At 42.0% G+C, this 27,300-nt stretch overlaps 1 protein-coding gene across 4 annotated transcripts in view; it reads left to right on the forward strand.

The window, feature by feature from the left end:
• LOC140727273 (lebercilin-like protein) overlaps window positions 1-27,300 on the forward strand; it is a 62,784-nt gene that overhangs the window by 7,972 nt on the left and 27,512 nt on the right. For 3 of the 4 annotated variants that reach the window (XM_073044535.1, XM_073044534.1, XM_073044533.1), the window contains exons 1-3: window positions 10,062-10,156; window positions 14,505-14,895; window positions 23,717-24,249. In XM_073044535.1, the coding sequence (XP_072900636.1) occupies window positions 14,613-14,895; window positions 23,717-24,249 (816 nt within the window). In that variant the 5' untranslated portion in view covers window positions 10,062-10,156; window positions 14,505-14,612. Of the gene's footprint in view, window positions 1-10,061; window positions 10,157-14,504; window positions 14,896-23,716; window positions 24,250-27,300 lie in introns of those variants that run through there. The other variant, XM_073044532.1, reaches the window with a different exon arrangement.

The following is a 27,300-nucleotide window of genomic DNA, read 5'->3' on the forward strand; positions in this document are numbered from 1 at the left end:
ACATTGTATGTTTTGTGTCTCTTTCCTCTGTCCTCAGTCATCTTCTCTACACATCTCTTCCAGATAAATCATTTCCATTTAACCAGTCTTTCCCATCCTCTTCCAACGAGCTGCACCATCACTTACACTGCAATCTCTTTTGGTGTTTACCTTATCACATTCATAAGACATAAGAGCAGAATTAGGTTATCTGGCCCATTGAGTCTGCTCCACCATCTGATCATGGTTGATTTATTTAACCTCTCAACCTCATTCTTCTCCCTTCTTCCAGTAAGCTTTGATGTCCTTACTAATCAAGAACTGTGGTGAACTACATATACCTGTCTGGACTGCTCCTGTGGCTCCTCCCACAGACCCCCGCTGACTGCTCCTGTGGCTCCTCCCACAGACCCCCGCTGACTGCTCCTGTGGCTCCTCCCACTGACCCCTGCATAAAGGCGATTGAGGCCTGAGCCCGGCCTCATTCTCCAGGATGTAGTGTTGTTCATTCTTCCAGTCAATAAAAGCTGATATCTTGCTTCTTACGTCTCAGAGTGAGTTATTGATGGTGCATCAAGAACCCATCAACCTCCACTTTAAATATACCCAGTGACTTGGCCTCCACAGCCTTCTGTGGCAATGAATTCCATAGATTCACCACCCTCTGGCTGAAAAAATTCTTCCTCTCTCTTTCATTCCCTTTTCTCTCTCTACTCCTCCCTCTTCTCTACAACTGTAGTCATGCTTGTCTCTTAAGTTTGCCTAGTTTGAGGAAAAATCATTATGTAACATGTTGGACAAGAGAGATAGAGCACCTTAATTGGTTTATTGGTGTTTAACGAGGTTCATAGATTGTTTAGAGTTCCCTGTGTTTTTCTTGAGTGACTCTCTCATTGTACTGCAGTCTCCTGGTACTTTCTGCTTAAGCTTCTTAAATTTATCTTGATAGGCTCAGGGATTTAAGTGTTACTTATTTTATTTAAGCAGATGCTCATTTAGCGCTAATATGGGGTCCTAGTTTTGAGAATGTTACTTCTCATGGTGTTGTTTGGCCAAGCCACTGATGTTCATTTGGAATTATTATGAATAAACTCTTGTCATCTCTACTTTGGAGTCTGTATTTCCTCTACACTTGGGTTCCGATATTGCCGGCACACATCCTGACACAGTGACCTGAAAAATTAACCTTACGTCTCTCTCCATAGATATTTGAGCGTTTTTTTAGTATTTTCTGTTTGTATATCTGATCTCCAACATCTATACTTTTTTCCCCCTTGATCACAAAGATATGGGAGCAGCTGTGGATGGATTCTTGGGGACTCCAGATTTGGTGGCATTGCACCCAGGCAAGAATCTGTTGAAGTAATTCCTTGTATCAGCCTAAAGCAATCCTAAGCAAATGGACCAGGGAGGACTGATGCTGAGAGGATGATGTGGTCAAATGTGATCCAGGTTGTAGATTGGGAAGGAGGGTCAGACCTAACAGTTAAGTCACATGAGATGTCATTGTGACATTGATAAAGGCCCTTTCAGGTTATATGTTCATATCTGATATGCTATGCTCATGCAGAAGAGCTGAATTGTTATTAAATAATGCAAATTTAAGCAGCTTCTCGTCATTGTTCTATGGAGCTACATTCAAAAGCCCAAATGTTAAACAGAAAAAGGTTCGTCTCCGCTGAAACTAGACAGCTGATGCTTATGATGGCATGATCAACCGTAAGATTAAGTAGCTCAAAGATAATGAGTGGGAGGTGAATTTGGCAAGATATACTCTACAGAGCAGAAGCTCTGAAGCTGAATACATAAGAAAAAGGAGCAGGTTTAAGTCATACAGCCTGTAATTCAATAAGGTCATTGATTATTTTGTGCTTTAAGTCACCTTCCCTCTTAGTCCCCATATGTCAAAAAATTATTGATCTCAGCCTTGAGGACATTCAATAACTGAACATTCACTGCTTTCTGAGGTAGAGTTTTACAAACCTCCTTATGAATAATGTTTTCTTCATCACATACAGTATGCAAGGCTTTGTCATGGAGGTCTAGATATTCCAGCTTGAGAAAATAGCCTTTTGACATCCACGTTTTCAACCCCTCTCATAATTTTGCTTGCTTCAATAAGCTCACTACTAGTCTCTAATTTCCACTGAGTATAGACTAATTTTACTCAACTCTTCCTCAGAAGACACCTCATCATTCTAGGAAACATTGCATTGATTCTTAAAGCAGCAGTATCATTCTTTATATAAGGCCAGAACTGCACAAAGTATTCCAAATGATATGTTGACAAAGCCCTGAATAATCTTAGCAAGACTTCTTTGGTACAACCTATGGTTGCTGCTATCTTGTGTTTTGTGGGATGTCTTGTATTAAATACATCTTTGGCTCTCTTATCAGATTTTGGTCTGAGATATCAGTTTTTCCAACTACCCAACAGAGAAGCTGGTAGACCAGGACTAAGGTTCCCAAGCCTGGCCAGACATGAACAATTATGGAAGCACCAAAGATTCTGCAGATGCTAGAACCCAGAGAAACCCACACTAAAAATGCTGAAGGATCTCAGCAGGTCAGGCAGCATCCATGGAAAGGAATAAACAGTCGACATTTTGGGCCAAAATGTTTTCCAACTACAAAGAGGTCCAACATGATATGCTGGCTATATTTACAGTTACAATGTGTCATGCAGCAAGGAGAAAAGTCCTTAAACCTGACTTGTCCAAGACTGTGATACCTATCTGCTTTAATCCCACTTTCCTGTATTTGGCACACATCTCTCTCTTCCCTTCCTTGCCACGTACCTATCAAAATACTTTTTAAATGCTGTAATCATAGCTATGTCTACCACATCTTCTGGAAGATTGTCCCTATGCCCACCACCCTCTATATGGGTATATGTACTTTCACATCTACCCTATCTATGTTCATCATTTTATGAACATATAGAAGGACACTCCTCAGCCTCCTGCACTCCAGTGACAATAATCACAACCTATACAAACTCTCCTTGTAAGTAAAACCCTCTGTTCCCGACAACACCCTAATCATCTGCCCTTTTGGTGCAGTCCTTCATTGATTCTATTATGGTCATCGGATTTTTTTGAGTATGCCTGCAAACATTGAATCTCATGGTTGTATATGGTGACATGTACTGTATGTACTTTGAAAATGAATTTATTTTGAACTTTGAAACTCTTCTGCACTCTTTCTCACTCTACTCCATCCTTTCTATAGTTTGATGATCAGAAATGCACACTGTATTCCAAATGTGATGATCAGAAATGCACACTGTATTCTAAATGCGATTTAAAGCTTATCTTTATTTCTCAAATATACATCAAAACATCAAAATAAACAATGGTTGCATCCAATCAAATCAACAGGGAATGTGCTGGGCAGCACTCAATTGTCACCACTCCTCTGGCACTGAGCGTGCCCACAACTACTAATCCAAACTGTACATCTTTGGAATATTGGAGGAATCTGGAGCACTCAGAGGAAACCCATGCAGTTAAAGGGGAAGATAGAAACTCCAGCAGTGGGGATTGAACACTGATTGATGATCCCAGGTACTGTGAAGGGATGTGCTAACCACTGCATGACTGTGCTATCCTAACTAATATCTTGCACAGCTACAACATGGTGTCCCTTATCATACTCAAAGCCCTACAGTAACTTTGAAGGCAAAAAAATTCAAATGCTTTCTTTACTACCCTGCCCGCCTGTGTTGTCATTTTACAGGAGCTATGAAAATGTCCCCTGTGTATCAGTGCTTCTGAGGTTGACTGTATACATGCATTTATGGACAGTATAAGGCAAACCTAAATGCATTATCTCACACTTGTCTGGATTAAGTTCCCATCTGACATCACTTTGCTTAACAACCCAGCTCTCCTACTCTATGTCTTCTCCTAGCTCTGATCTCATGGAAAATAGTGAGCGTATATAAAACACAAGAATAAAATTCTGCAGATAGTGGAAACCTGAAATAAAAACTGACATTGCTGGAAATGCTCTGCATGTCAGGCAGTATCTATAGCAAGAGAAAGTAATTGACATTTTGTTGCAAGGACGTGGCAGTGGAAACAAACCCAAGTGCAGAACACAGACGTGGAGGCAGAGTCGGGAGGTATTATTAACATAGCAAGCATGGAATCAGTATCCAGGAGCGATGCTTGACCTAGAACTAGTAGTCCTAAGTACCATGAAACGAGGTTAACCAACGAACTGGCAGCTCCTTCTTGTGATCACAGAGTTTTTATACTACATTTGCTGATGGAAAGCAGGTGTTTGTGGTTAGTGGAACCTGGGAATGATTGGAACTAAATGAGGTGATTGAGGCCCAATTCCTGAGGTAAATAGCCAGGTAGGCAATTGTCAGAAGGGACCATGACCCATTTTACATGAATGAGAGAAAAAGTACCATGTTGTAGGAAAAGAGGTCAAAGTTCCTCACTGTTCCTCTCTTTAAAAAATGGATCGGAGTTCAACCTTGACATTGAGTGCTGCTGTATAGAGTTTGTACAATGCTCTGATTTCTTTCTGCATACCAAATGTATATAAATACAGATAGGTGGAAGGAGAATACCGAGAGCTGGTGGGGTGTGAGAGTGTGGAGGTGGGTGGAGTTGATTGGAAAATAATTTACAAAGAAATAAATGGGTGAATGGGATGAATGGGAATACTCACAGAGCCTGCAAAGATTTGATGGGCCAAATGGCATCCTATGTCATGAGGAAATATGGAAAGTCTGAGAGAATGAATTTCCCCTTACTCGTTTAATTGAAGTAAGGGGAAATATGAGGCTATCAGGCAGGAACTTGGAAGCATAAATTGGAAACAGATATTTTCAAGGAAACATACGGAAGAAATATGGCAAATGTTCAGGGGATATTTGCGTGGGCTTCTTCATAGGTATGTTCCAATGAGACAGGGAAAGGATGGTATGGTACAGGAACCATGGTGTACAAAGTCTGTTGTAAATCTAGTCAAGAAGAAAAGAAGTGCTTATGAAAGGTTCAAAAAAACTAGGTAATGATAGAGATCTGGAAGATTATAAAACTAGCGGGAAGGAACTTAAGAATGAAATTAGGAGAGCCAGAAGGGGCCATGAGAAGGCCTTGGCAGACAGAATTAAGGAAAACCCCAAGGCATTCCACAGGTATGTGAAGAGCAAGAGGATAAGACGTGAGAGAATAGGACCAATCAAGTGTGACAGTGGGAAAGTGTGTATGGAACCGGAGATAGCAAAGGTATTTAATGAGTACTTTGCTTCAGTATTCGGTACAGAAAAAGATCTTGGCCATTGTAGGGATGACTTTCAGTGGACCAAAAAGCTTGAGCATGTAGATATTAAGGAAGAGGATGTGCTGGAGCTTTTGGAAAGCATCAAGTTGGATAAGTCACCAGGACCAGATGGGATGTACCCCTGGCTATTGTGGGAAGTGAGGGAGGAGATTGCTGAGCCTCTGGGGATGATCTTTGCAACATCAATGGGGACGGGAGAGGTTCCACAGGATTGGAGGGTTGCAGATGTTGTCCCTTATTTAAGAAAGGGAGTAGAGATAACTCAGGAAATTATAGGCCAGTGAGTCTTACTTCCAGTGGTTTGTAAGTTGATGGAGAAGATCCTGAGAGACAGGATTTATGAACATTTGGAGAGGCATAATATGATTAGGAATAGTCAGCATGGCTCTGTCAAAGGCAGGTCATGCCTTACGAGCCTGATTGAATTTTTTGAGGATATGACTAAACACATTGATGAAGGTAGAGCCACAGATGTAGTGTATATAGATTTCAGCAAGGCATTTGATAAGGTACCCCATACTCCAACTATCCAGACAGACAGACAGACATACTTTATTGATCCCAAGGGAAATTGGGTTTCGTTACAGTCACACCAACCAAGGATAGTATAGAAATATAGCAATATAAAACCATAAATAATTAAATAATAATAAGTAAATTATTCCAAGTGGCAATAAGTCCAGGATCAGCCTATTGGCTCAGGGTGTCTGACACTCTGAGGGAGGAGTTGTAAAGTTTGATGGCCACAGGCAGGAATGACTTCCTATGACGCTCAGTGTTGCATCTCGGTGGAATGAGTCTCTGGCTGAACGTACTCCTGTGTCTAACCAGTACATTATGGAGTGGATGGGAGATATTGTCCAAGATGGCATGCAACTTGGACAGCATCCTCTTTTCAGACACCACCGTCAGAGAGTCCAGTTCCACCCCCACAATATCACTGGCCTTACGAATGAGTTTATCCATTGACCTATCCAAACTTAAACATTGAAATCGAGCTTGTATGGACAACTTATGCTGGCAACTCATTCCACACCTTCACGACCCTCTGAGTGAAGAAGTTTCCCCTCATGTTCCCCTTAAACTTCTCACCTTTCACCCTTAACCCACGACCTCTGGTTTTAGTCCCACCCAATCTCAGTGGAAAAAGCCTGCTTGCATTTACCCTAGCTAAACCCCTCATAAGTTTGTATACCTCTACCAAATCTCCCCTTGGTCTTTTACATTCTAAGGAATACAGTCTTAACCTTTTCAAACTTTCCTTATAACTCAGGTCCTCCAGACCTGGCAACATTCTTGTAAATTTTTTCTGCACTCTTTCAACCCTGTTTACACCTTTCCTATAGGTAGGTGACCAAAACTGCACACAGTACTCCAAATTTGGCCTCACCAATATCTTACACAAAATCAACATAACATCCCATCTTCTGTACTCAATACATTGATTTATGAAGGCCAATGTGCCAAAAGCTTTCTTTACAACTATCTACCGGTGACTTCACTTTCAACAAATTGATAGACAGATAGATAGATAGATACTTTATTCATCCCCATGGGGAAATTCAACATTTTTTCCAATGTCCCATACACATGTTGTAGCAAAAACTCATTACATACAATACTTAACTCAGTAATAATATGATATGCATCTAAATCACTAACTCAAAAAGCATTAATAATAGCTTTAAAAAAAAGTTCTTAAGTCCTGGCAGTTGAATTGTAAAGCCTAATGGCATTGGGGAGTATTGACCTCTTCATCCTGTCTGAGGAGCATTGCATCGACAGTAACCTGTCGCTGAAACTGCTTCTCTGTCTCTGGATGGTGCTATGTAGAGGATGTTCAGGGTTTTCCATAATTGACCGTAGCCTACTCAGCGCCCTTCGCTCAGCTACCGATGTTAAACTCTCCAGTACTTTGCCCACGACAGAGCCCGCCTTCCTTATCAGCTTATTAAGACGTGAGGCGTCCTTCTTCTTAATGCTTCCTCCCCAACACGCCACCACAAAGAAGAGGGCGCTCTCAACAACTGACCTATAGAACATCTTCAGCATCTCACTGCAGACATTGAATGACGCCAACCTTCTAAGGAAGTACAGTCGACTCTGTGCCTTCCTGCACAAGGCATCTGTGTTGGCAGTCCAGTCTAGCTTCTCGTCCAACTGTACTCCCAGATACTTGTAGGTCTTAACCTGCTCCACACATTCTCCATTAATGATCACTGGCTCCATATGAGGCCTAGATCTCCTAAAGTCCACCACCATCTCCTTGGTCTTGGTGACATTGAGACGCAGGTAGTTTGAGTTGCACCATATCACAAAGTCCTGTATCAGTTTCCTATACTCCTCCTCCTGTCCATTCCTGACACACCCCACTATGGCCGTGTCATCAGCGAACTTCTGCACATGGCAGGACTCCGAGTTATATTGGAAGTCAGATGTGTACAGGGTGTACAGGGTACAGGGTGAAAATTTATTGATGTACCTTTATTCCCATATCTCTTTATTTTACTGCTCTCCTCAGTGTCCCACTGTTCACTGTGTAAGACCTACCCTGGTGGTCCTACCAAAGTGCAAACTCTTGCACTTGGCTGCATTAAATTCCATTTGCATTTTTTCAAACCGTTTTTCCAGCTGGTCCAAATCCCTCTGCAAGCCTTGATAGCCTTCCTCGCAGTCCACTACACCCCCTATCTTGGTGTCATCCACAAATTTGCTGATCCAGTTAACCACTTCATCATCCAGATCATTAACATAGATAACAAACAACAAAGGACCCAGCACATCACTAGTCACAGGCCTCCAGTCAGAGAAGCAATTTTTCTAACCACTCTCTGGCTTTTCCCACTAGGCCTAATCCAATTTACTGCCTCATCCTGAATGCCGAATGACTGAATCTTCTTGACCAGCCTCCCATGTGAGACTTTGTCAAAGGCCTTACTGAAGTCCATGTGGACAACATCCACTGCCTTGCCTTCATCCACCTCCCTGGTAATTTTTGTTACACTGCACTGTGTTTCTTGAGGTAAAGAATGCTTTGGGGACACTGTTTGCCCATGGTTACAACAACACTGGACAGCAAAGATTTTGCTTCCTGAATACTTTTGGGTGTATCTTATGGAATTTGGACTGCTGATTATGAAAATCAACATGAACTTTCCCTATCATGCACCATTTTTCTTTTTTAAAAATTGCCTATAATTGTTATATCAATTCATAATTCGAGTCAGAATAACTGATGCCAAGATTAAGGAATGCATTTTTGTTGGTCCACAAATCAAACAGGTCATCAATGATGAGCAACTCAAAGAACTTCTGGTGTGACTGGAGGAAATTGCAATGAAGGCATTCAAGGTTGTGTTGAAAATTTTCTTGGCAACTGCAGATTATCAAGCTATGTGCAGCTGGTTGGCAATATGCTTCCAAGCCTACTAAATCATGAAGTTCAACATGTCACTAAAGATCCGTTTTCTGTATTCCCATTTAGACTTCTTCCCTTCAAATATTGACGCTATCAGTGACAATCGTGGTGAAAGGCTTCACCGGGACATTTCGGTCTGGAGAAACGGAATCCTTCAGTGCTGGCTGATATTGTTGGACAATTAAGGGAGAAGCCTCAGACACTGAGTACAAACGAAAATCATCAACAAACCATTTTTTATCTTAGTTGTCAGCACTGTTATGCAATTAAACGCATTATATTCAATAAAAGTTAATTGCACGTTTCTCCAAACTCCTAGGTCCATCTCCTTTCTCCATCCTAGGTCCCTCTCTGCCCCCTCCCCTTTCAACTTTCTGCTCCTTTATCTCTACAGTTCTTTCATGCTTATCCCCTCCCTGCTTTATCCTTCCTCTGATTGGTTCTCCACCTGGCGCCTCTAGCCCTTCCCCCCCCCCCATCTCTATTACTGGGCTTCGGCCCTCTCTTCCCCCTCCCCCCCATTCCTGATGAAGGGTCTCGGCCCGAAACGTTGGCTACTCTTTTCTCACAGATGCTGCCTGACCTGCTGAGTTCGTCCAGCGTCGTATAGGTATCCTACACGATACAAGTAGTCTGACATTATATTTGTGTCCAGCTTTAAGCGGTCTGTCATAAATAAAACAAATTCTGAGGGAACACCTTCGAAAAAAAAATGTCGTCTAGTGTAATTTATCCTCAGCCCCCATTCTGGTTTTCTAACCTTAGTTCCAGAACCTTTCCAATCCTCTTCAAGGGTCTCTGAAACACACGTCTGTGGTCAAGCTTTCTCTCCTCTTTCCTAACACCTCATGGACCTTCATTTTGACAACTACTGCAGCAGTGTGCTGGTGGAACTCAGTGGGTCGAATTGGGGGAAGGTACTTGTCCGCGTTTCGCGCCGAACCCCTGCGTCAGACTGCCACTGATGCGGCTGCAGCCACTAAATTCCTCCAGCAGATTGCTTATTGCTCCAGATTCCAGCATCTGCAGTCTCTTGTGTCACCTTTGTCTGATAACTAAAGGCAATGTGAACATTTAAATTGCGAGTAATGACCCGGAGATCTGGCAGCTTCGGACCAAGACTTACTGATATAATGATGCATTCGACGTCCACTTTCTCGCATTTTGAATTGAAAGAAAACAGTCAAGATCGTGTCTCAAATTCATTTCTCTCCTTTGGGAAATTAGAGCGATTATGTCTTTGTCCGGTCCCCTGGAGATAACTCGGAGCGCAATTGCGCAGATCGCTGCTCCACCCGTTTCCAGGGAGATGGAACTAAATATTTGATGGTGTGTCCATTCGATTCACCATCCACTGTTCCACACTCATTCTTCCAGCGAGGAGCACACTTCAATGTTACACGTCCCATGGACGTTTCGTGTCTCTTCCAGCGTCGTCTCTCCTACAGCAGATCGGTAAGTCAGATCCCCTGTATGAGACCTGTTGTGTCAGTGAGCGTTTGAAAACTCATGCCAACCCCATCCCTCTCCCTAAACTATTATCGTTATTTTTGTAGTATTCGTCGACAATTACTACCAGGGGCATTTTCTGACTCGTTTAGTAACAAACCCTACTTTAATACAGTGCAATATTAAAAGAGGGAATCCTACCTTCAGAAAAATATTGTTTTTAAACACTAAAAAAAAATCAGACGTCACAAACCACAACAGTAAATTCGTGATTCTGTGGATTATTTCCACTATTTTCGTTTAGAACGTGAGTGCTGATGACGTAACAGAGGAAAGAGTATTGCTGTCTAAACATATCCAAACATGAAAGAAACTTCGACAATGACAACTATTCTATCAGTGGCAACTTTTTCAAGTACCTAATAAATTGGCCTCTGTATGTTGGTGGACTTCAGCTGCTGTCAGCCATCCACTTCAAGGTTCAACAAGTTCTACATTCAGAGATGCTCTTCTGCACACCACTGTTGTAATGTGTGGCTATTTGAGTTACTGTTGCCTTCCTGTCAGCTTGAACCTATCTGGCCATTCTCGTCTGACCTCTCTCATTAACAAGGCATTTCTTCAACAGATTTGTGAATCACTGAATCTTTTTCTTGATTTTTCGCACCATTGTCTGTAAACTCTATAGACCAGAGGTGTCAAACTCAATTGCACATGGGGCCAAAACTCAAAGCACACTTTAGGTCGCGGGCCGAACAGGATAAACATTTATTGATCGCACTAAAACTAAACATTTTTTGAACATAAATATGAATAAAAACAGACAGGAATATTATTCCAGAAAAAATAAACTAAAACTTTAAATAACTTAAATATTTTGCTCTCCATAAAAATATCTCCTGTCAGTATTATACAAGTTAGAAATATGAGCATGCTGCAAAAAAAAAACCCTGAAAATATAAATAAAATTTGTGCTTTTCAGCAAAAGTTAAAACAACAACAAATCAAAACATTCAGTTTTCTTTGCTCTTACGCCATTTTGTCAGAGTTGGATGTTTGGCATCTTTTCTTGGCAATAAGTTCGTTTAGGTTTGGTGTAAGGTTCTGTGTTGTGGAGATTCTCAGGATGGACTGCAGGTGTTCATCAGTGAGACGACTCCTGTGTGATGTTTTGTTAATCTTCATCACTGAGAAAAGCTTCTCACACAGATATGTGCTACCAAACATGCACAAGGTTCGAGCCGCATGTAGACGGAGCTGAGGCATTGCTTCAGGAATGGAGCGAATAAACTGTACGGGCCCTGCAGTGTCGTACTTTGCCTTTAGTGTCCCATTACACTGCAGCTCTATCAGCTCCATCTGAATCTGTACAGGTGCAGTTTCCACGTTGACGGCAAATGGGTTGCGAAGCAGCTCAAAATTAATTTTTTGTTCTTCAAAGTCACCAAAGCGCCGTGCGAACTCAGTGCGAAGTGCGCTCAGTTTATCAGCAAAGTGTGCATTTGGGAACATCTTTGCGCCGACCTGGTTCAACATTACTTGGCAACGGGGAAAATGAGGCAAGTTGCACTGGTGCATTTGTGTCTCACATAAGAGCAGCTTCACTTGAAATGCCTTCACTGCATCATACATGTCAGTGATCATGCGGTCACATCCCTGGAGCTGAAGGTTTAAGACGCTGAGATGTGTTGTTATGTCAGCCACATTAGCTCCACAAATAAGACACACGGGTTTACCGGCAATGTCAGTAAACATATACTCATCGGTTTTGAAAGACTCTTTTTTTCAGAATCAACTTTTCTCTTCGCCATTGTTAGGGGTTAGCTTTGACTTCAGAATAGCATTGTATACAGCAACAGACGCTTGACGCGGGAATGTTCCCGGGTAGCCTATTGGCAGCTGTTGCGCTGCATTATGGGATCTGTAGTTTGTGTGTTATCAGCGCTTCATATCGCCGGGCCATTAATAATTAAAATAATAGATCTATCTAAAATGATCTCGCGGGCCGGATATAATTGTACGCCGGGCCGGATATGGCCCGCAGGCCTTGTGTTTGACACCTATGCTATAGACAGTTGTGCATGAAAATCCCAGGAGATCGGCAGTTTCTGAGATTCTCAAACCAGCCTGAATGCACCAATAATCACTCCGCAGCCAAAGTCAGTTAGATCATATTTCTTCCCGAATCTCATGTTTGATCTGAACAATCTCTTGACCATGTCTGCATGCTTTTGTGAATTGAGTTGCTACCACATGATTGGCCGATTAGTTATTTGCATTAATGAGCAGGTGTACCTAATAAAGTGACCTCTGAGTGTGCTGACATATGCCAAAGATCATTTCCACGATCTACGGTTAGCATGGAAATACAGTAAACATGAAAAGCTGACTGGCAGAACCTATACTCGTTCCCAGCAAAACATACCTGATGTTAATCATAATTCTTGTTGGTGAATGCATTTTAGATTATCTACCAAATATGCAAAGTAGCTTATAATGTTTCTATTATGTCCACCAAAGTGCTACTTTCATGCTGTTGCAAATATGAAGGTTTATATTGGATCAAGCGTCAATAATCAGAAAGCACAGTATAAAGTGTTGGTGAGGAGTGAGCGACTAGGAGAGGTGTTTCTTTAGGAGCTGTTAACTGACTTCTTCTGAGCCATGTCGCGCCCTTCACTCTCCATGAAGCATTGCAGTACTGCCCTCCTGTTGATCTCTTCTGCCCAGTCCGCCAGAACTGACTTTGCATGGTAGGATGTGCATGTCACTTTCTCTTGGGGTATGATGCCCATCCACTGCCCTCACCTGCTTTAGCCTGCCCATCAAAGCAGCATACTGGGGTGTGTCACATTTAAAGTTACTTGGAGCCACAGGTGAGAGATGAGTGTCTGGTGGGAACCGAAGGTGAGCAAATAAAGGGACATGACAAACCCTTCACAAGTAGGCACCTCCCAGGACACCCCATGTACCCTGAAGGACTCCTATGACAATGCAAGCAAACCAGAGTTAAACTCTCTCGAATGAGAGGTGATTGCCCAGAGTTTACCCAGAGGGCCTAGAGATGACTGTGGAGGCCAAGTCACTGGATATATTTAAAGTGGACGATGATAGGTTGTTGATTATTAAGGGTGTCAAATGTTTTGGAGGCAAGATAAAAGAATAGGTTTGAGAGGGATAATAAATCAGCCATGATGGGCTGATTGGCCTAATTCTACTCCTATGGTTTAGCTCACTCTTTTAAACTAATCTTAAATTTCTCTAATGTAGACTTTTAAAATCTATTCACTTATGTTCAACTAGTTAAATATATATAACAAGCAAACAAAAATATTGAAGTAAAATTAAATGATGAACTCATTCAAACATTTACATTTTGCCATGGGGTCAGTAACCTCAGCAAGGTTAGATAGCATGCTGTCTGCCAGTTAGCCTGTCTGCAAAGCTGAGAGGCAAGGTGCAAGGTACAATTGTTCCCTCTCTCTAGCACATTACTACTCTGATACTAAGCTCAAGAGGTGCATTCAGAGCCAGAAAAAGAGATCAGAAGCATTGATATCTGACTATTCGTCATTGTGCACCTCTGCATTTGGTCCTCAGAACAATAAGCTGAACTGTGATTTGCCGACAGCTGGGAGTTCCCGGTAGAACCACCGGCTATAGCCAGGTAAAAATGGTTTTCCTCTCAGTCTGGTCCACTTTTGCATAAATGAACAATTCAAACTGGACTCATTCCGAACCAATGTTTTCAAATTCCAGGCCTCCCAAACTACACCTAACCTCCAGCTTCAGTGGTAGCTACAGAATGTAGCTTTCATGCAACCGACAGACCACAGCACGCAACTATACTCAATGAGAGATCAGTATTAGCATCTGTTGCCTTGAGAAAACTTGAGGCTGAACCGTCTCTACAGTACTGTGAATACTAATAACAGACGTCGTGGATCTTAAAGCCAACTAAAATCTTGTAAGAAGTAGTTAATTTGACTACGTTTTACCATTTCTAATAATACTAATCAAAATGCTATATTCTGCTTCCATGCTTTGCCTACTAGTAGGAAAACAATGAAAATATTAAAAACAGGAGGGAAGTGGAACAAACCAGAATCTCTATACAAGGCCCAGCAGAAGAATAGTGAACCAAGTGACCTTCTGTGGTGCATCATGTGGTGATACCTTGAAAAAAGAGAATGAAAAAATAAACTGAATGAGTCGCAAAGAGCTAAATTTTGTGACAGATAACAGTGAATTTCGACGAAGATAGTTTCTGATATTGACTGATCTTTTGTATTCTTGTAGGATTTCTTTCTTCTTTTAGATTTCCATTAATATTTCCCAATTTTTTCTTCTACAGGAACTGTGTATGATGCTATATCTTTCAGAACAACCCATGTTATTGGAGGTTTTTACTGGGAAATCCAATATGAAGAAGACTTAATCAACGAAGATTATATTCCTGACCATGGCCAGTGAAGAGGATTTGCAGAGCAGTCCCTCAGATCGTTCCCCGAGAAGACAAATCCAAAGCTGTGCTTCCAGTAGCAGCAATTCCAATATCAAGATAAGCAAAGGCACCAAGAGCAGCAGCTCTCAAAGAAACAGCGAACTCACCGAATACTCCGAGGACTTTGATGATCGCAGCAGCAGTGCTGAGTCATTTCAAGGAGAAGATGAGAAAAGAAAACTGCAGGAGACAATGAATGAAACAGTTGAGAAAAACAACAACACGAGCTTTCAGAAAACAGGTATGCTACTTTGAATTAAAACATAGAACAATAGGACACAGAACATTACAACACAGAACAGGCCCTTTGGCCTACTATGTTGTACCGATCATTTAACCTACTCTCAGATCAATCTAACCCTTTCTGCTAACACAGCTTTCCATTTTTCTATCATCCATGTGCCTAAAAGTCTCTTAAATGCTCCTAATCTCTCTGGTTCTGCCACCAACCCTGGCAGTGTGTTCCATGCACCCATGACTCACTGCATAAAAAAACTATCTGACATTCCCCTACACTTTCCTCCAATCACCAAAAATTATGCCCCTTCATATTCATTATTTCCACCTTGGGAAAAAGTCTCGAGCTCTCCAGTTGACCTATGGACGAAGAATAAAAGCTATTTTCTAAATGGGGAATGAATTCAGAAATTGCAAGTCCAAAGGGACTTGAGAGTCTGAGTGTAGGATTCCTTAAAGATTACCTTGCAGGTTGAATTGAGAGTAAGGAAGGGAAATGGTTGCGTAGTGATGATATTACAGCACGGGTGGCTGGAATTCAGAGTTCAAACTCGACGTCCTCTATAAGGAGACTGTATGTCCTCTCCAAGGAATGCTTGGGTGTTCCCAGGTTCTCTGGTTTCCTCCCACAGCCCAAAGATATACCAGGGAGGTTAATTGTCCTGTGATTGGTGTAAGGGTTAAATTGTGGTTGTCGGTGTGGGGGGGGGGGGGGGGGGGGAGGGTGCTTGGGGTATGGTTCAAAGAACCAGAAGGGCCTATTCCATGCTGTATCTGTAGGAAAGTAAACATAAATAAATATATATAAGGAAAATTTAACATTAGCATTCCTTTTTAGAGGGATAGAATATAAAAGGAAGTAATGATACTGAGGCTTTATGAGGCATTAGTCAGACCTCATTTGGAAATTGATTTATTATTGTCACATGTACAAATTACAGTGAAAAGCTTGTTGTGCAAACTGTTTATGCAGATTAAATCACTACACAGAGCATTGAGCTGGAATAAGGTAAATTAATAACAACGCAGAAGGAAGCTACCAAAAGAGTGCAGTGCAGTTAAACGATGAAGTGTAGGGTCAGAATGAGGTAGGTTATGAGGACAGAGGTCCATCTTCTTACCTGAGCTCTGTACAAGAATCCGATGACAGTGAGATAAAAGTTGTCCTTTAGCATGATGGTACATGCTTACTTACTTTTTTTTAAATCTTCTGCCCAATGAGGAAGGGGAGAGGAGAGAGGGGTACTTGTCCGAATTGAATGGGGTCTTTGATTATGCTGGCTACTTAACTGAAGCAGCAAGAAGTATAGACAGAGATCATCTGGGGAGCTGGTTTCTGTGATGTGGCGAGCTGTTTCTTGCAGTCATGTGCAGAGCAGTTACCATACCACGTTGCTACAGTTCCAGACAGAACGCCTTCTATGGTGCACCACCAAAAATTGTTAAGGGCTGACAGGGACATACCAAACTACATGTCCCATTGAGTCTGGTCTGCCATTCCATCATGGCTACTTTATTATCCGTCTCAACCCAGTCCCCTTCCTTTTCCCCATAACCTTTGATGCTCTGACTAATCAAGAACCCATCAAACTCCACTTAAAGAAAACAATGACTTGGTTGTAAACCCAATCCCTTAAGGTTATTATAGCCGGGAGTGGTAGTGGGAACAAGCTTCCACTACCTATTAAACGCTCCCAATGGTGTGCGACTCAAATAGCCTCTGACAACCAAGTCCAGCTCCTGGCCTTCATGTGTGGCTTAGCTATTAAGCCCGTTGGAACTGTTTCTACTGTGAGGAGAAGGGGCAAAGGCAGGCTAATGCCACCTTAAAACCAGGCAGAGGGGGCTTGTCAGCTGTAGTTGGCAGCTCATCGCAAACCTCCGCTGCCTTGCGGCTATACCCACACATGGGCAAGGCCTCGTGAGGAAATCCCAAGGATAAGGTCCGGAGCTGGAGTCCCTAAGGCAGTTCTGTGTTGAGTTCAATGCTGACTGGCAACTCCTGTGACGCTGCTGGTGCCAAACTTTATCAGTCTCTGCTGTTTCTCTGGGCTCATCAGATGTGTGGAGAGTGGAGCTTGCTACAGGGTTAACTGTTTACTCTCCATATTGTAGTGCCTTGGCTTGTGTATCTAGACAGCTGGGACTCTGCATCCATGGTCGACCTCGACCAATAGAGACCTCACTCAGTCATCTACAATCCTTATATGCCAAAAAAAACCCAATCTGTTTCATAATTTTATGTATGTCTATAACATACCCTCTCATTCCCTGGTGACTCAATCTCTCAGAATCACAGATTTGTAGTTTATAACCTCATGGAAAACTCAGTGCTTGTTACTCACTCCTCTATTCAATTGGCGGGGTGCATCATACACTATCTAGGTAGTTTGCATTTAATGACATCATCAGTGAAAAATGAAAATGATGATGTAATTACTTCAATTTTACAAGAGTTAAACTTGTAGAAGTTTACCAGGAAATAACAGGATCAAATGTAGTTTTGTGTCCTGGGTCTTTGGATCACTCACACTGCCCTTTAATGTGGCAGCACAGCAGCGGAAACTGCAAGCAGTTTCACACTCCTGGGAGTGCACATCACACACAACTTCTCAAGGTCCCAATGCACATCACAGTCAAGATAGCTCACCAACACCTCTACTTTCTGAGGAAGCTGAAGAGAGCTGGACTTTGCACATCTATACTCACATCATTCTACTGATGCACAGTAGAGAGCATCCTAACCAGCTGCATTACTGCTTGGTACAGAAGCTGCACTGCAGCGAGCCGGAAGGCTCTGCAACGGGTGGTCAACACTATCCAATGCATCACAGGCACCAGTCTACTGGCCATCTCGGACAGCTATACAGAAAGGTGCTCGGAAAGGGGCCAGTAACATCTTGAAAGATCCTACACACCCTGCTTATGGACTGTTTGTTCCACTCCCGTCAGGGTGGAGGTTACTTAGCATCCACCTCAGGGCCACCAGACTCAAAAACAGTTACTTTCCCCAAGCAGTAAGGCTGATCAGCATCTCCATCCACTATCCACCACCACTTTATTATTGCCCGTCCATCACCTTATCTACAGCCTAGCATCACTTTATGGACATACAACCAATCTACGTACATAAGCTATCTTATGGATTTATATTTATTGTGTGTGTTTGTATGACTATCATTGTTTATCTTTTGTGTCTTTTATTGTGCTACATAAGTAACAATTATTTCGTTCTCCTTACACCTCTGTACAGAAAATGACGTTGAACGATCTTAAATCTTGACTCATGAGCATTATTCATGGTAGACTAGAAGATACATTATTTATTAACACAACAATCATTATATCATGTTACTTTTGGAGTGTAGTTCACATTCACAAAATCTGTTATGTAGGTTTAGTTTGAATTCAGTTTCAGATTAATTGTTATCAAGCACATCCTAAAATTAATTAGATTAACTACTTTCTTCTTAAGAAATTCATATTGATTTTTGAGGTAACTTTTCTCAACTGTGAATCACTATTGCTTTATGAATGTAATAATTGAGTAATTCAGTTGCAAGTATGAGAAGGGCTTACATTTTTAAATATAATAGACGTTCTAGTAACCAGGTAGGTAATTTTAACCCATAAAATCAATGGGTTTAGCTTAGGTGGGTGTTAATATATAAAAAGGGCATTAAGCAAAATCTGACTTTGAGTGGGAGAGAGCAAGGGGCAGGAGGAATGGGCAAAGATGGGGTCAGAATCAGACATGCATGCTGTGGAATCAAAACTCCGTGGTGTCAGGTGTCCAGAACAGGGATAACTTTATCAATCCAAACTTTTGATTGCCACATTTTATACAGGAGCAGAGGTTGTAAAGATGTATACAGACTGAACATTCAAATGACAGACAGTGGAATTGCAACACTAGCTGCAGTTCAGAGTTTGATGTTCGTCTTACGCGTTCCAAGTGCTAAAGTCCACAATCACACTTGGTATCAGAGGACCCTGGGAAATAAAACTCAATTGATTTCTTCTGCATCACCATGTTCCTCCTAACAAACTAAACTAACTTCCAAAGATGCCATTTTCTTAGAGTGAGTGCTAAAGATATTGCATTTTGCTGGAACTTGAGTTAAAGGGAACGGTTTGGACTTTATTCCGTGGAGCGCAGGGGAATGAGGGGATATATTATAGAGGTATACAACATTATGAGGGGTGTGGATCGGGTGAATGTGTACAGGCTTTCTCCCCAGGGGTTGGGTAAGACTAGAATTAGAGGTTGTAGGTTTAGGAAAACGGTAAAATAATTAATGGTAATCTGAAGGGGAACATTTTCATTCAAAGGATGGTTCAAGTGTGGAATGAGCTGCCGCTGCCTGTAAGAAGTTTGTACGTTCTCCCTGTGACCGTCTGAGTTTCCTCTGAGTGCTCTGGTGTCCTGCCACATTCCAAAGATGTACCTGTTGGTAGTTTAATTGGTTGTTGTAAATTGTCCTGTGATTAGGCTGGGGTTAAATTGCTGGGCAGCCCAGCTCAAAGGGCTGGAAGGGTCTATTCTGCACTGTAGCTCTAAATAAATAAATGAATGAACGAATGAATATTATAATATTTCAGGGAAGTTTGGATAGGCACATAAATGAGGGCTATGGTCTGAGTACAAGTATATGGGACTAGGTGGAAAGCCAGGCCAATATTGACGAGTTGGGCCAAAGTTCCTGTGTCTGTGTTGTTGTGGTGCTCTAACTAAGGGGTTATGTTTGATGCTCTGGGTCACAAGTTTGGAGTTCAAATTCAAGGGCAAACTGCAGTTCCACCCTGCATCATTCTACCCATTGGTAAGAATAGAGAACAGAACACAGCAGAGCCCTTAAAGAAAGTGGATGAGGTACTGAAAGAATTCATTTGAGAGAATACCCTTGTGGTTGGAGATTTCAGGGTGGAGTTCGTTGGAACTCCAGAATAAAAGTCAATCGAAAAGGAGAAGATATTAGGTGTTTTAGTGGACCTGAAGATGGATGAATTCCAAAGGCTTGATGAAACATCCCCATGGCTATTATGCCAGGGAAGGGAGGGGATTACTGAACCTCCTCTGGCTGTAGAAGAGGTGCCAGATGACCCGAGGAAGTGAGTGTGGTGTCTTAATTCAGGAAGGCCATAAGGTCTGAACTAGGTAATTACTAATCGGTCAATCTTGTATCAGTGGTAAAGAAACTATTTGGAAAAGTCCCAAGGTACAGGATTAATCAGCACTTGGATTGGCAGGGATTAATCAATGATAGTCAGCATGACTTTGTTCTGTCTGCATGATGATTTAAATTTTTTGAAGCATTGTTAAATTGATGGATTTCAGTAAGGTCTTTGATAGGGTCCCAGATGGGTGACTGGTTTCATGGTAATTCAGCAAATTGGATCCAAAATTGGTGAGCAAGGGCAAAGGGTGACGGTTGGATTTATAATCAGGAACCTTTGACCAGTGATGCTAGCCCATATTGGATGGGGTAGACTTGGCAGGGCAGAGAATATAAAAAGAGGGAGATTAGAATGCAACTACAGAGAGATCATCTGTGCTGAAAAATGTAAAAACAGGCACAGGGTGTGGTAAACTATGTGTATACCTATCTGAACACGCCCCCCTGCTGACTGCTCCTGTGGCTCCTCCCACTGACCCCTGTATAAAGGCGATTGGAGGCACTGCTCCTCCCTCAGTCTCCAAGATGTTGTGGTCACGTTTGCAGCTAATAAAAGCCTATCTTTTGCTTCCCGTCTCTGAGAGTTATTGATGGTACATCACAGGGCTTCATCTCTTATCTTTTCAGTGTGTTTCTATTCACTACAGAACTTTAAATTAGGCCACAATAGGAGCCTGACCTTCCAAAACAATACCACTTGCATCACCTGAACCATGGTGAGGATATAATTGATATTATTTTATCCTTTGCTAAGAATGAATAAAGCAGCCAATTACTTGTTCTACCCTTCTGGAAAACCAACAAGAGTACTTTGAAATGATACATGTTTATTTTGGTTGTTTATTTTTGCAATTCACAGGGTTTCTTGCCTATGTGCTTACTCACGGGTTGGCTGCAGCGTCAGAGGCCAAAGGGAGAACATGGTATAAGTTCTTCACTTACTTATTGGCCATTACACCGCTGACGTTTAGAGCAGCAATGAAAGTCTTTCATCCCTGGTGGTGCTCAAAGCTTCCTTCATCATATCAGTAGCTCGGTTTTCACTACTTTCAGTCATGCAAGTCCCGGGTGGAGACTCAGGAATACCGCCACACTCAGATGTCGAAGGATTTTTCATTGCTGTTTCCATAACAGTTTTGTTTTACCAGTCAGGGTTATTAACCTTGAGCTGAACCCACAAATCTGAAGGATCAGTGAACCACTCTCTCCCCTCTGACCTGTTTGGCATGGGTGACCCTACCAAGAGCCAAAGCATAAGCCCTGAATCCAACCAAATAGCTCACCGGATCAATGAGGCACGCAAGCCTCCAAACCCAACGACAAGGTTGTGGTCTTTCTGGAGGGTGTAAGTTCTGAGCAACTTAATATCCAGTCTTTACCATTCACTTACCTGGAAACAATGCTTAGCTAGCAAAACTACCAGAAGATACTGCAATGTTGGCTTCTGCATTTCTCAAATGAAATGGATGAAAATCCAAAATAAATTTACTATCAAGTTATATGCCACCATATTCCACCATGAGATTCGTTTCTTGTGGGCATTCACAGTAGAACAAATAAATATAATAGAAACAATGAAAAACTACACACACACACACACACACAAAGACTGACAAACAACCAATCTGCAAAAAGAAGCCAATATGTGAAAGACAAAACGTAATAAATAAACAAACTGACAAATCAATAAATAATACTGAGAACATGAGTCCTTGAAAGTGAGTCCATAGGTTGTGGAATCAGATCACAGTTGAGGTGAGTGAAGTTAGCCACACTGGTTCAGAAGCCTGATGGTTGTAGGGTAATAACTGTTCCTGAACCTGGAGGTGCGGGACCTAAGGTTCCTGTGCCTCCTTCCCGATGGCAGCAGCGAGAAGAGAGCATGGCCTGGATGGTGGGGGTCCTTGATGATGGACGCTGCTTTCCTGTGGCAGCGTTCCATGTAGATGCACACAGTGACGGGGAGGGCTTTGCCTGTGATGGACTGGGCAGCATCCATTGCCTTTTGTAGGCTTTTCTGTTCTTGGGCATTGGTGCTTTCATGTGAGACCATCATTCAACCAGTCACTTTATCCTGTAACCAGAAAAATAATGTGTGCTGTGTCTCCTGATTTGGACACATTTGTATTGCACTCCAGTCCAGTCCAGAACAGTTCCCATGACAGCAAGTGTAAACAGAGACAAAAGGTGTGGAGGTAAAACAAACAAATAAAACAATTACATCATTTTTACATTCCAAATGCCCAACTCATCGCTTCTTTCAGAGGAGTACTGTGGAGTTTCTTATCTCTTAATCTCTTCCTGTCAAGTTGAGTGGAAGTAGCACAGAATTGGGAGCATTCTAGTTGCACAGCAATGAATCTTGTGACCAGTATCTATAAAAAAGCATATTTTGCACACAGTGGCCACTTTATTAGTTACTTCCCGTACCTAATAAAGTGGACAATGAGTGTATGTTTGTGGTCTTCTGCTGCTGTAGTCCATCCACTTCAAGGCTCAACGTGTTGTGCATTCAGGGAAGCTCTTCTGCACACCATTGTTGTAACATGTGGTTATTTGGGTTACTGGTGCTTCCTGTCAGCTTGAACCAGTCTGCCATTCTCATTGACAAGGCATTTTTACCCACAGGACTGCCACTTACTGAATGCGACGAAGGGTCTTAGCCCGAAACATCGACGGTGCTTCTCCCTATAGATGCTGCCTGGCCTGCTGCGTTCCACCAGCATTTTGTGTGTGTTACTTAGTTAATGTTTTAGTTTTGGTTTTTGCACCTTTCTCCAAGAATGTTGAGACTCTAGAGACTGCTCTGTATGAAAATCCTAGCAGATCAGCAGTTACTGAGATACTCAAACCACACTGTCTGGGACCACAATCATTCCATGGTCAAAGTCACAGATCACATTTCAAAGTTCAAAGTTCAAACTTAAAAGTGAATTTTATTATCAAAGTACATATATGTCACCATATGCAAGTGTGAGATTCATTTTCATACTCAGCAAATCTGGAGAGTAGTAACTGTAACAGGATCAATGAAATATCAACTAGAGTGCGGAAGACAACAAACTGTGCAAATGCAAATGTAAGTAAAAGGCAATAAATAACAAGAACATGAAATAACAAGGTAAAGAGTCCTTAAAGGAGATCATTGGTTGTGAGAACATCCCAATGAATTGGCAAGTGAGTGTAGTTATCCCCCTTTGTTCAAGAGCCTGATGTTTGAGGGGTAGGCACTGTTCTTGAACCTGGTGGTGCAAATCCTGAGGCTCTTGTATCTTCTACCTGATGCCAGCAGTGAGGAAAGAGCATGGCTGGGTGGTGAGGATCTCTGGTGATGGATGCTGCTTCCCTCCAACAATGTTTCATGCAGATGTGCTCAATAGTTGGGAGGGCTTTACCTGCGATGTACTGGGCTGTGGGCTGAACTTCTTCCCCATTCTGACGGTTGGGCTGAACAACACCGAACCTTTTGACCAAGCCTGGATTATTTTTTTTTTTTTGCATTGAGTTGCTACCACATGATTTGATTGATTAGTTATTTGCATTAACGAGCAGGTGTCCGGATATACCCAATAACATGCCCACTGAGCGTATTCAGCCATTTGATGCAGACAGCAGAATTAACATGAGCCATTTGCTTTTCTTCCATAGTACAAACTAAACCAAGGTTTAAAGTGCTGCAAAATTGGAACCAGTCTACATTGAAGAATAAATCACAAAAAATTACTAAAATGAACACCGGGGAGCTGGGTAATGATTCAGTTACCCGCCACATCCTGTCAGCCAGACTGAACAAAACAAAGGAGTTGAAGAATGAGGTGTATGACCTCCAGAGAGAGCTGAAAAATGCCAGGTTGGAGAACAAGCTGCTCAGAAAGCTTCAGTACCGCCACATGAAGGCCCTGGTGAAGTTTGAGAACGAGCAGAACAATTTGCCCCAGTTATTAACCAGGCACACAAACGAGGTACAAATGTTGAAGGAGATGCTGCGGAGGTCCAAGGAGCAGGACCGGTACGTGTCGAAGCAACTGAAAGAGGCAGAGTCGGAGCTGTGGAAAACAAAGAACACGCTACAGAAGCTAAAGACTATCTGCCAAGAGAAGGACTTGGAAGAACGGGACGAGCTGACCTATAAACTGACTGAGCTGACAAAGAAACTTGAGGCTGATGAACATAAGATCCAGGTGAGCCGTTAATAATAAAGATTGTCCAAAACTCTAAAAAGTGGAAAAATAAGTATTGTTAAAAAGGGGGGAAATACAGAAGATTGTCAAAAAGTTAAAAAGGGACAAAATATGGATACGAGAATGCTGAATATGAAACATTATTCATATTGATGGCCAATTACATCCAAGTTTCACTGAGCTCTCCTAAAGTTTAACATTGGGTGAGCTGATGCTGTTAGCAAAGAGAACCAGCTTTATTTCTTTTGGTATGATATTCAACTACACCCACCTCTCCACAACGACACTCTACTTTCCCTCTGTAAAATCACCTGCGTGACCACCAAATTAGACTGCTCTCATGGGTCTCCCTTCCTTCACCCGCCAGGAAGTTCAGTTCATCCAACACACCTAATGTTATCTCATTCCACATCAGGTCCACTCAGTGGCTGCCCTTCCTCGCTGATTGTGGCTCCCATTCCCTCATGAAAATTAACATTCTCATCCTGCTCAGTTATATTACTTTATGGCCTAAATCTCTACATCTATAACCACCTCCAGAGTTATATAATTCCTGAATCCTTCATTCTAGTGTACTTGTATCCACTTATTCCATCGGTGCTGGAAGAACCTTCAACTGCCATGGCATCACACGCTGGAATTTTCTTTCTTCCTTTCCACCTCTCTGCCTTACTACAAAATGACCACTCTTTACTCCAATTATTTAATCTCTCCTAATATCGCCTTTGCCCTGGCATTAGTTTCCTCCAATTCGCACAAATAAGATTTGGCCTGGAGGGTTGTTGAACAAGAGGAAAGATAGTACTGAGCTGAATTTTCCAGACTACTAATCCTGGGGACTGGACTGACAGTCCAGAGCTAAAAATTCAAAGTTCACAGTTCAATATTGTCTACCCTGAGATTCATTTCCTTCTGGGCAATCTGAGTAGAACAAAAAAAAAATAGAATCAATGAAAAACTACATGCAAAGACCGACAAACAACTAACGTGCACAAGAAGATAAACAAATACAAAAAAAAGTAAATAAATACTGAGAACATGAATTGTAGAGTCCTTGAGAGTGAGTCCCCAGGTTGTGGAATCAGTTCAGTGTTGGGATGAGTGAAGTTATCCATGCTGGTTTAGGAGTCTGATGGTTGAAGGGCAATAACTATTCCTGAACATGGTAGTGTAGGATTTAAGGCTCCTGTACTTCCTTCTCAAAAACACTGGGGCAGATAGGGATCTTAAAGTTAATTATTCAAATAGTCTATCATTAAAGAAATAGCTGGTCTCAGTGTGGGTGACCACGCCATCATTAGTTTGGCCCAAAATCTTTTTTTTTCACTAATGTCCTCAGGGGTAGAAATCTCTCAGCCTCATTGTGATTCCAGGCCCTCAACAACCTCAACCCTTCTGTTACAGAAGTTGTTCAGCAAACTGTAGAGTATTGCTAATGGCCTTGACGTTAGTCAGGAAAGACCTTGCAGCATAAAAACTGATGGATTCCATACTGTCACCATCACTGGTAATGTAGTTGCTGTTTTGTTATGTGTTAACAACATGTGCAATATCTTGGTGGAACTTTGGAGATTCTGTCTCCTGAAATATTATGCCTTGCTGAAATACACATACTCTTGGAAAGTCCACGATGGACACAGTGTCCTCTTGGTGAGATATCAGTGGAGGTGAAAATGTTGGACTCCTTACTATATTAGTTCAAAAATTTTAAGTAAATTTATTATCAAAGTACATATATGTCACCGTATACAACCCTGAGGTTCAATTCCTTGTGGGCATACTCAATAAATCCATAACAGAATCTATGAAGGACCACACTAATTTGGGCATTCAACCAGTGTGCAAAAAAACAACAATCTGTCAAAATACAAAAGAAGAAGTAATAATAATAAATAAAGAAGCAATAAGTATCGAGAACATGAGATGAAGAGTCATTGAAAGTGAGCCCATAGTTTGTGGAAACATTTCAATGATGGGGCAAGTGAAGTTGAGTGAAGCTATCCCCTTTGGTTCAAGAGTCTGATGGCTGAGGGGTGATAACTGTTTCTGAACCTGATGGTGTGAGTCCTGAGGCTTCTGTACCTTCTTCCTGATGGCAGCTGATGATGGATGCTGCTTTCCTGCAACAACGTTTCACATAGATGTGCTCTATGGTAGGGAGGGCTTCACCCATGATGGACTGAGCCATATCCAGTACTTTATGTAGGATTTTCTGTTTACAGGGTATTGGTGTTTCCATACCAGGCTGTGATGTAGCCAGTCAGTATATTCTCCACTACTTATCTATAGAAGTTTGTCAAAGTTCGCGATGTCATGTCGAATCTTACCAAACTCCGAAAGAAGTAGAGGCGCTGCTGTGCTTTCTTCATAATTGCACTTACATGCTGGGCCCAGGACAGTTCCTCTGAAATAATAATAATAAAACGGAGGAATTTAAATTTGCTGACCCTCTCCACCTCTGATTCTCTGATGAGGAGTGCATCAAATATTTAGTGGAGCAGACGCAATAGGCCGAATAGCCTAATTCTGCTCCTATATCTTATGGACTGGCTCATGGACACCCTGGTTTCCTCCTCCTGAAGTCCACCATTAGCTCCCTGGTCTTGCTGCTACTGAGTAAGAGGTTGTTGTGGCGCCACTCCACCAGATTTTCAATCTTCCTCCTCTATGCTGATTCATCACTGCCTTTAAATTGGCCTGGTGTGCATGGAAGATAAAATCAAGCTAAGGAGATTCAGCATAGGGTCATGAAAGCAAAATCACGTTCATCAGTATCGAGCAGAATAGATAAAGCTGAACCAGTGGAACATATATTCAACCTTAACAAAGGGCCACAGAAATGAATCTTGAGCAAACTTAAAGTCTCACAGTGCAGGAGTAATGCAATGTTGTGCATTGATCACTGGTTAAAGGGCAGAGAACAGAAGTAAACACGTCATTCTGGGTTGGGAGCTGTGACCAAAGGATTGCCATTGGAAATGATGTGGGGGCCCAGCTGTTCTCAATTTGCATTAGTGATTTGGATGGGGGATTGAGTATAATCTGTTCGGG

Source organism: Hemitrygon akajei, chromosome 5 (assembly GCF_048418815.1).
Source record: "Hemitrygon akajei chromosome 5, sHemAka1.3, whole genome shotgun sequence".
NCBI lineage: Eukaryota > Metazoa > Chordata > Chondrichthyes > Myliobatiformes > Dasyatidae > Hemitrygon > Hemitrygon akajei.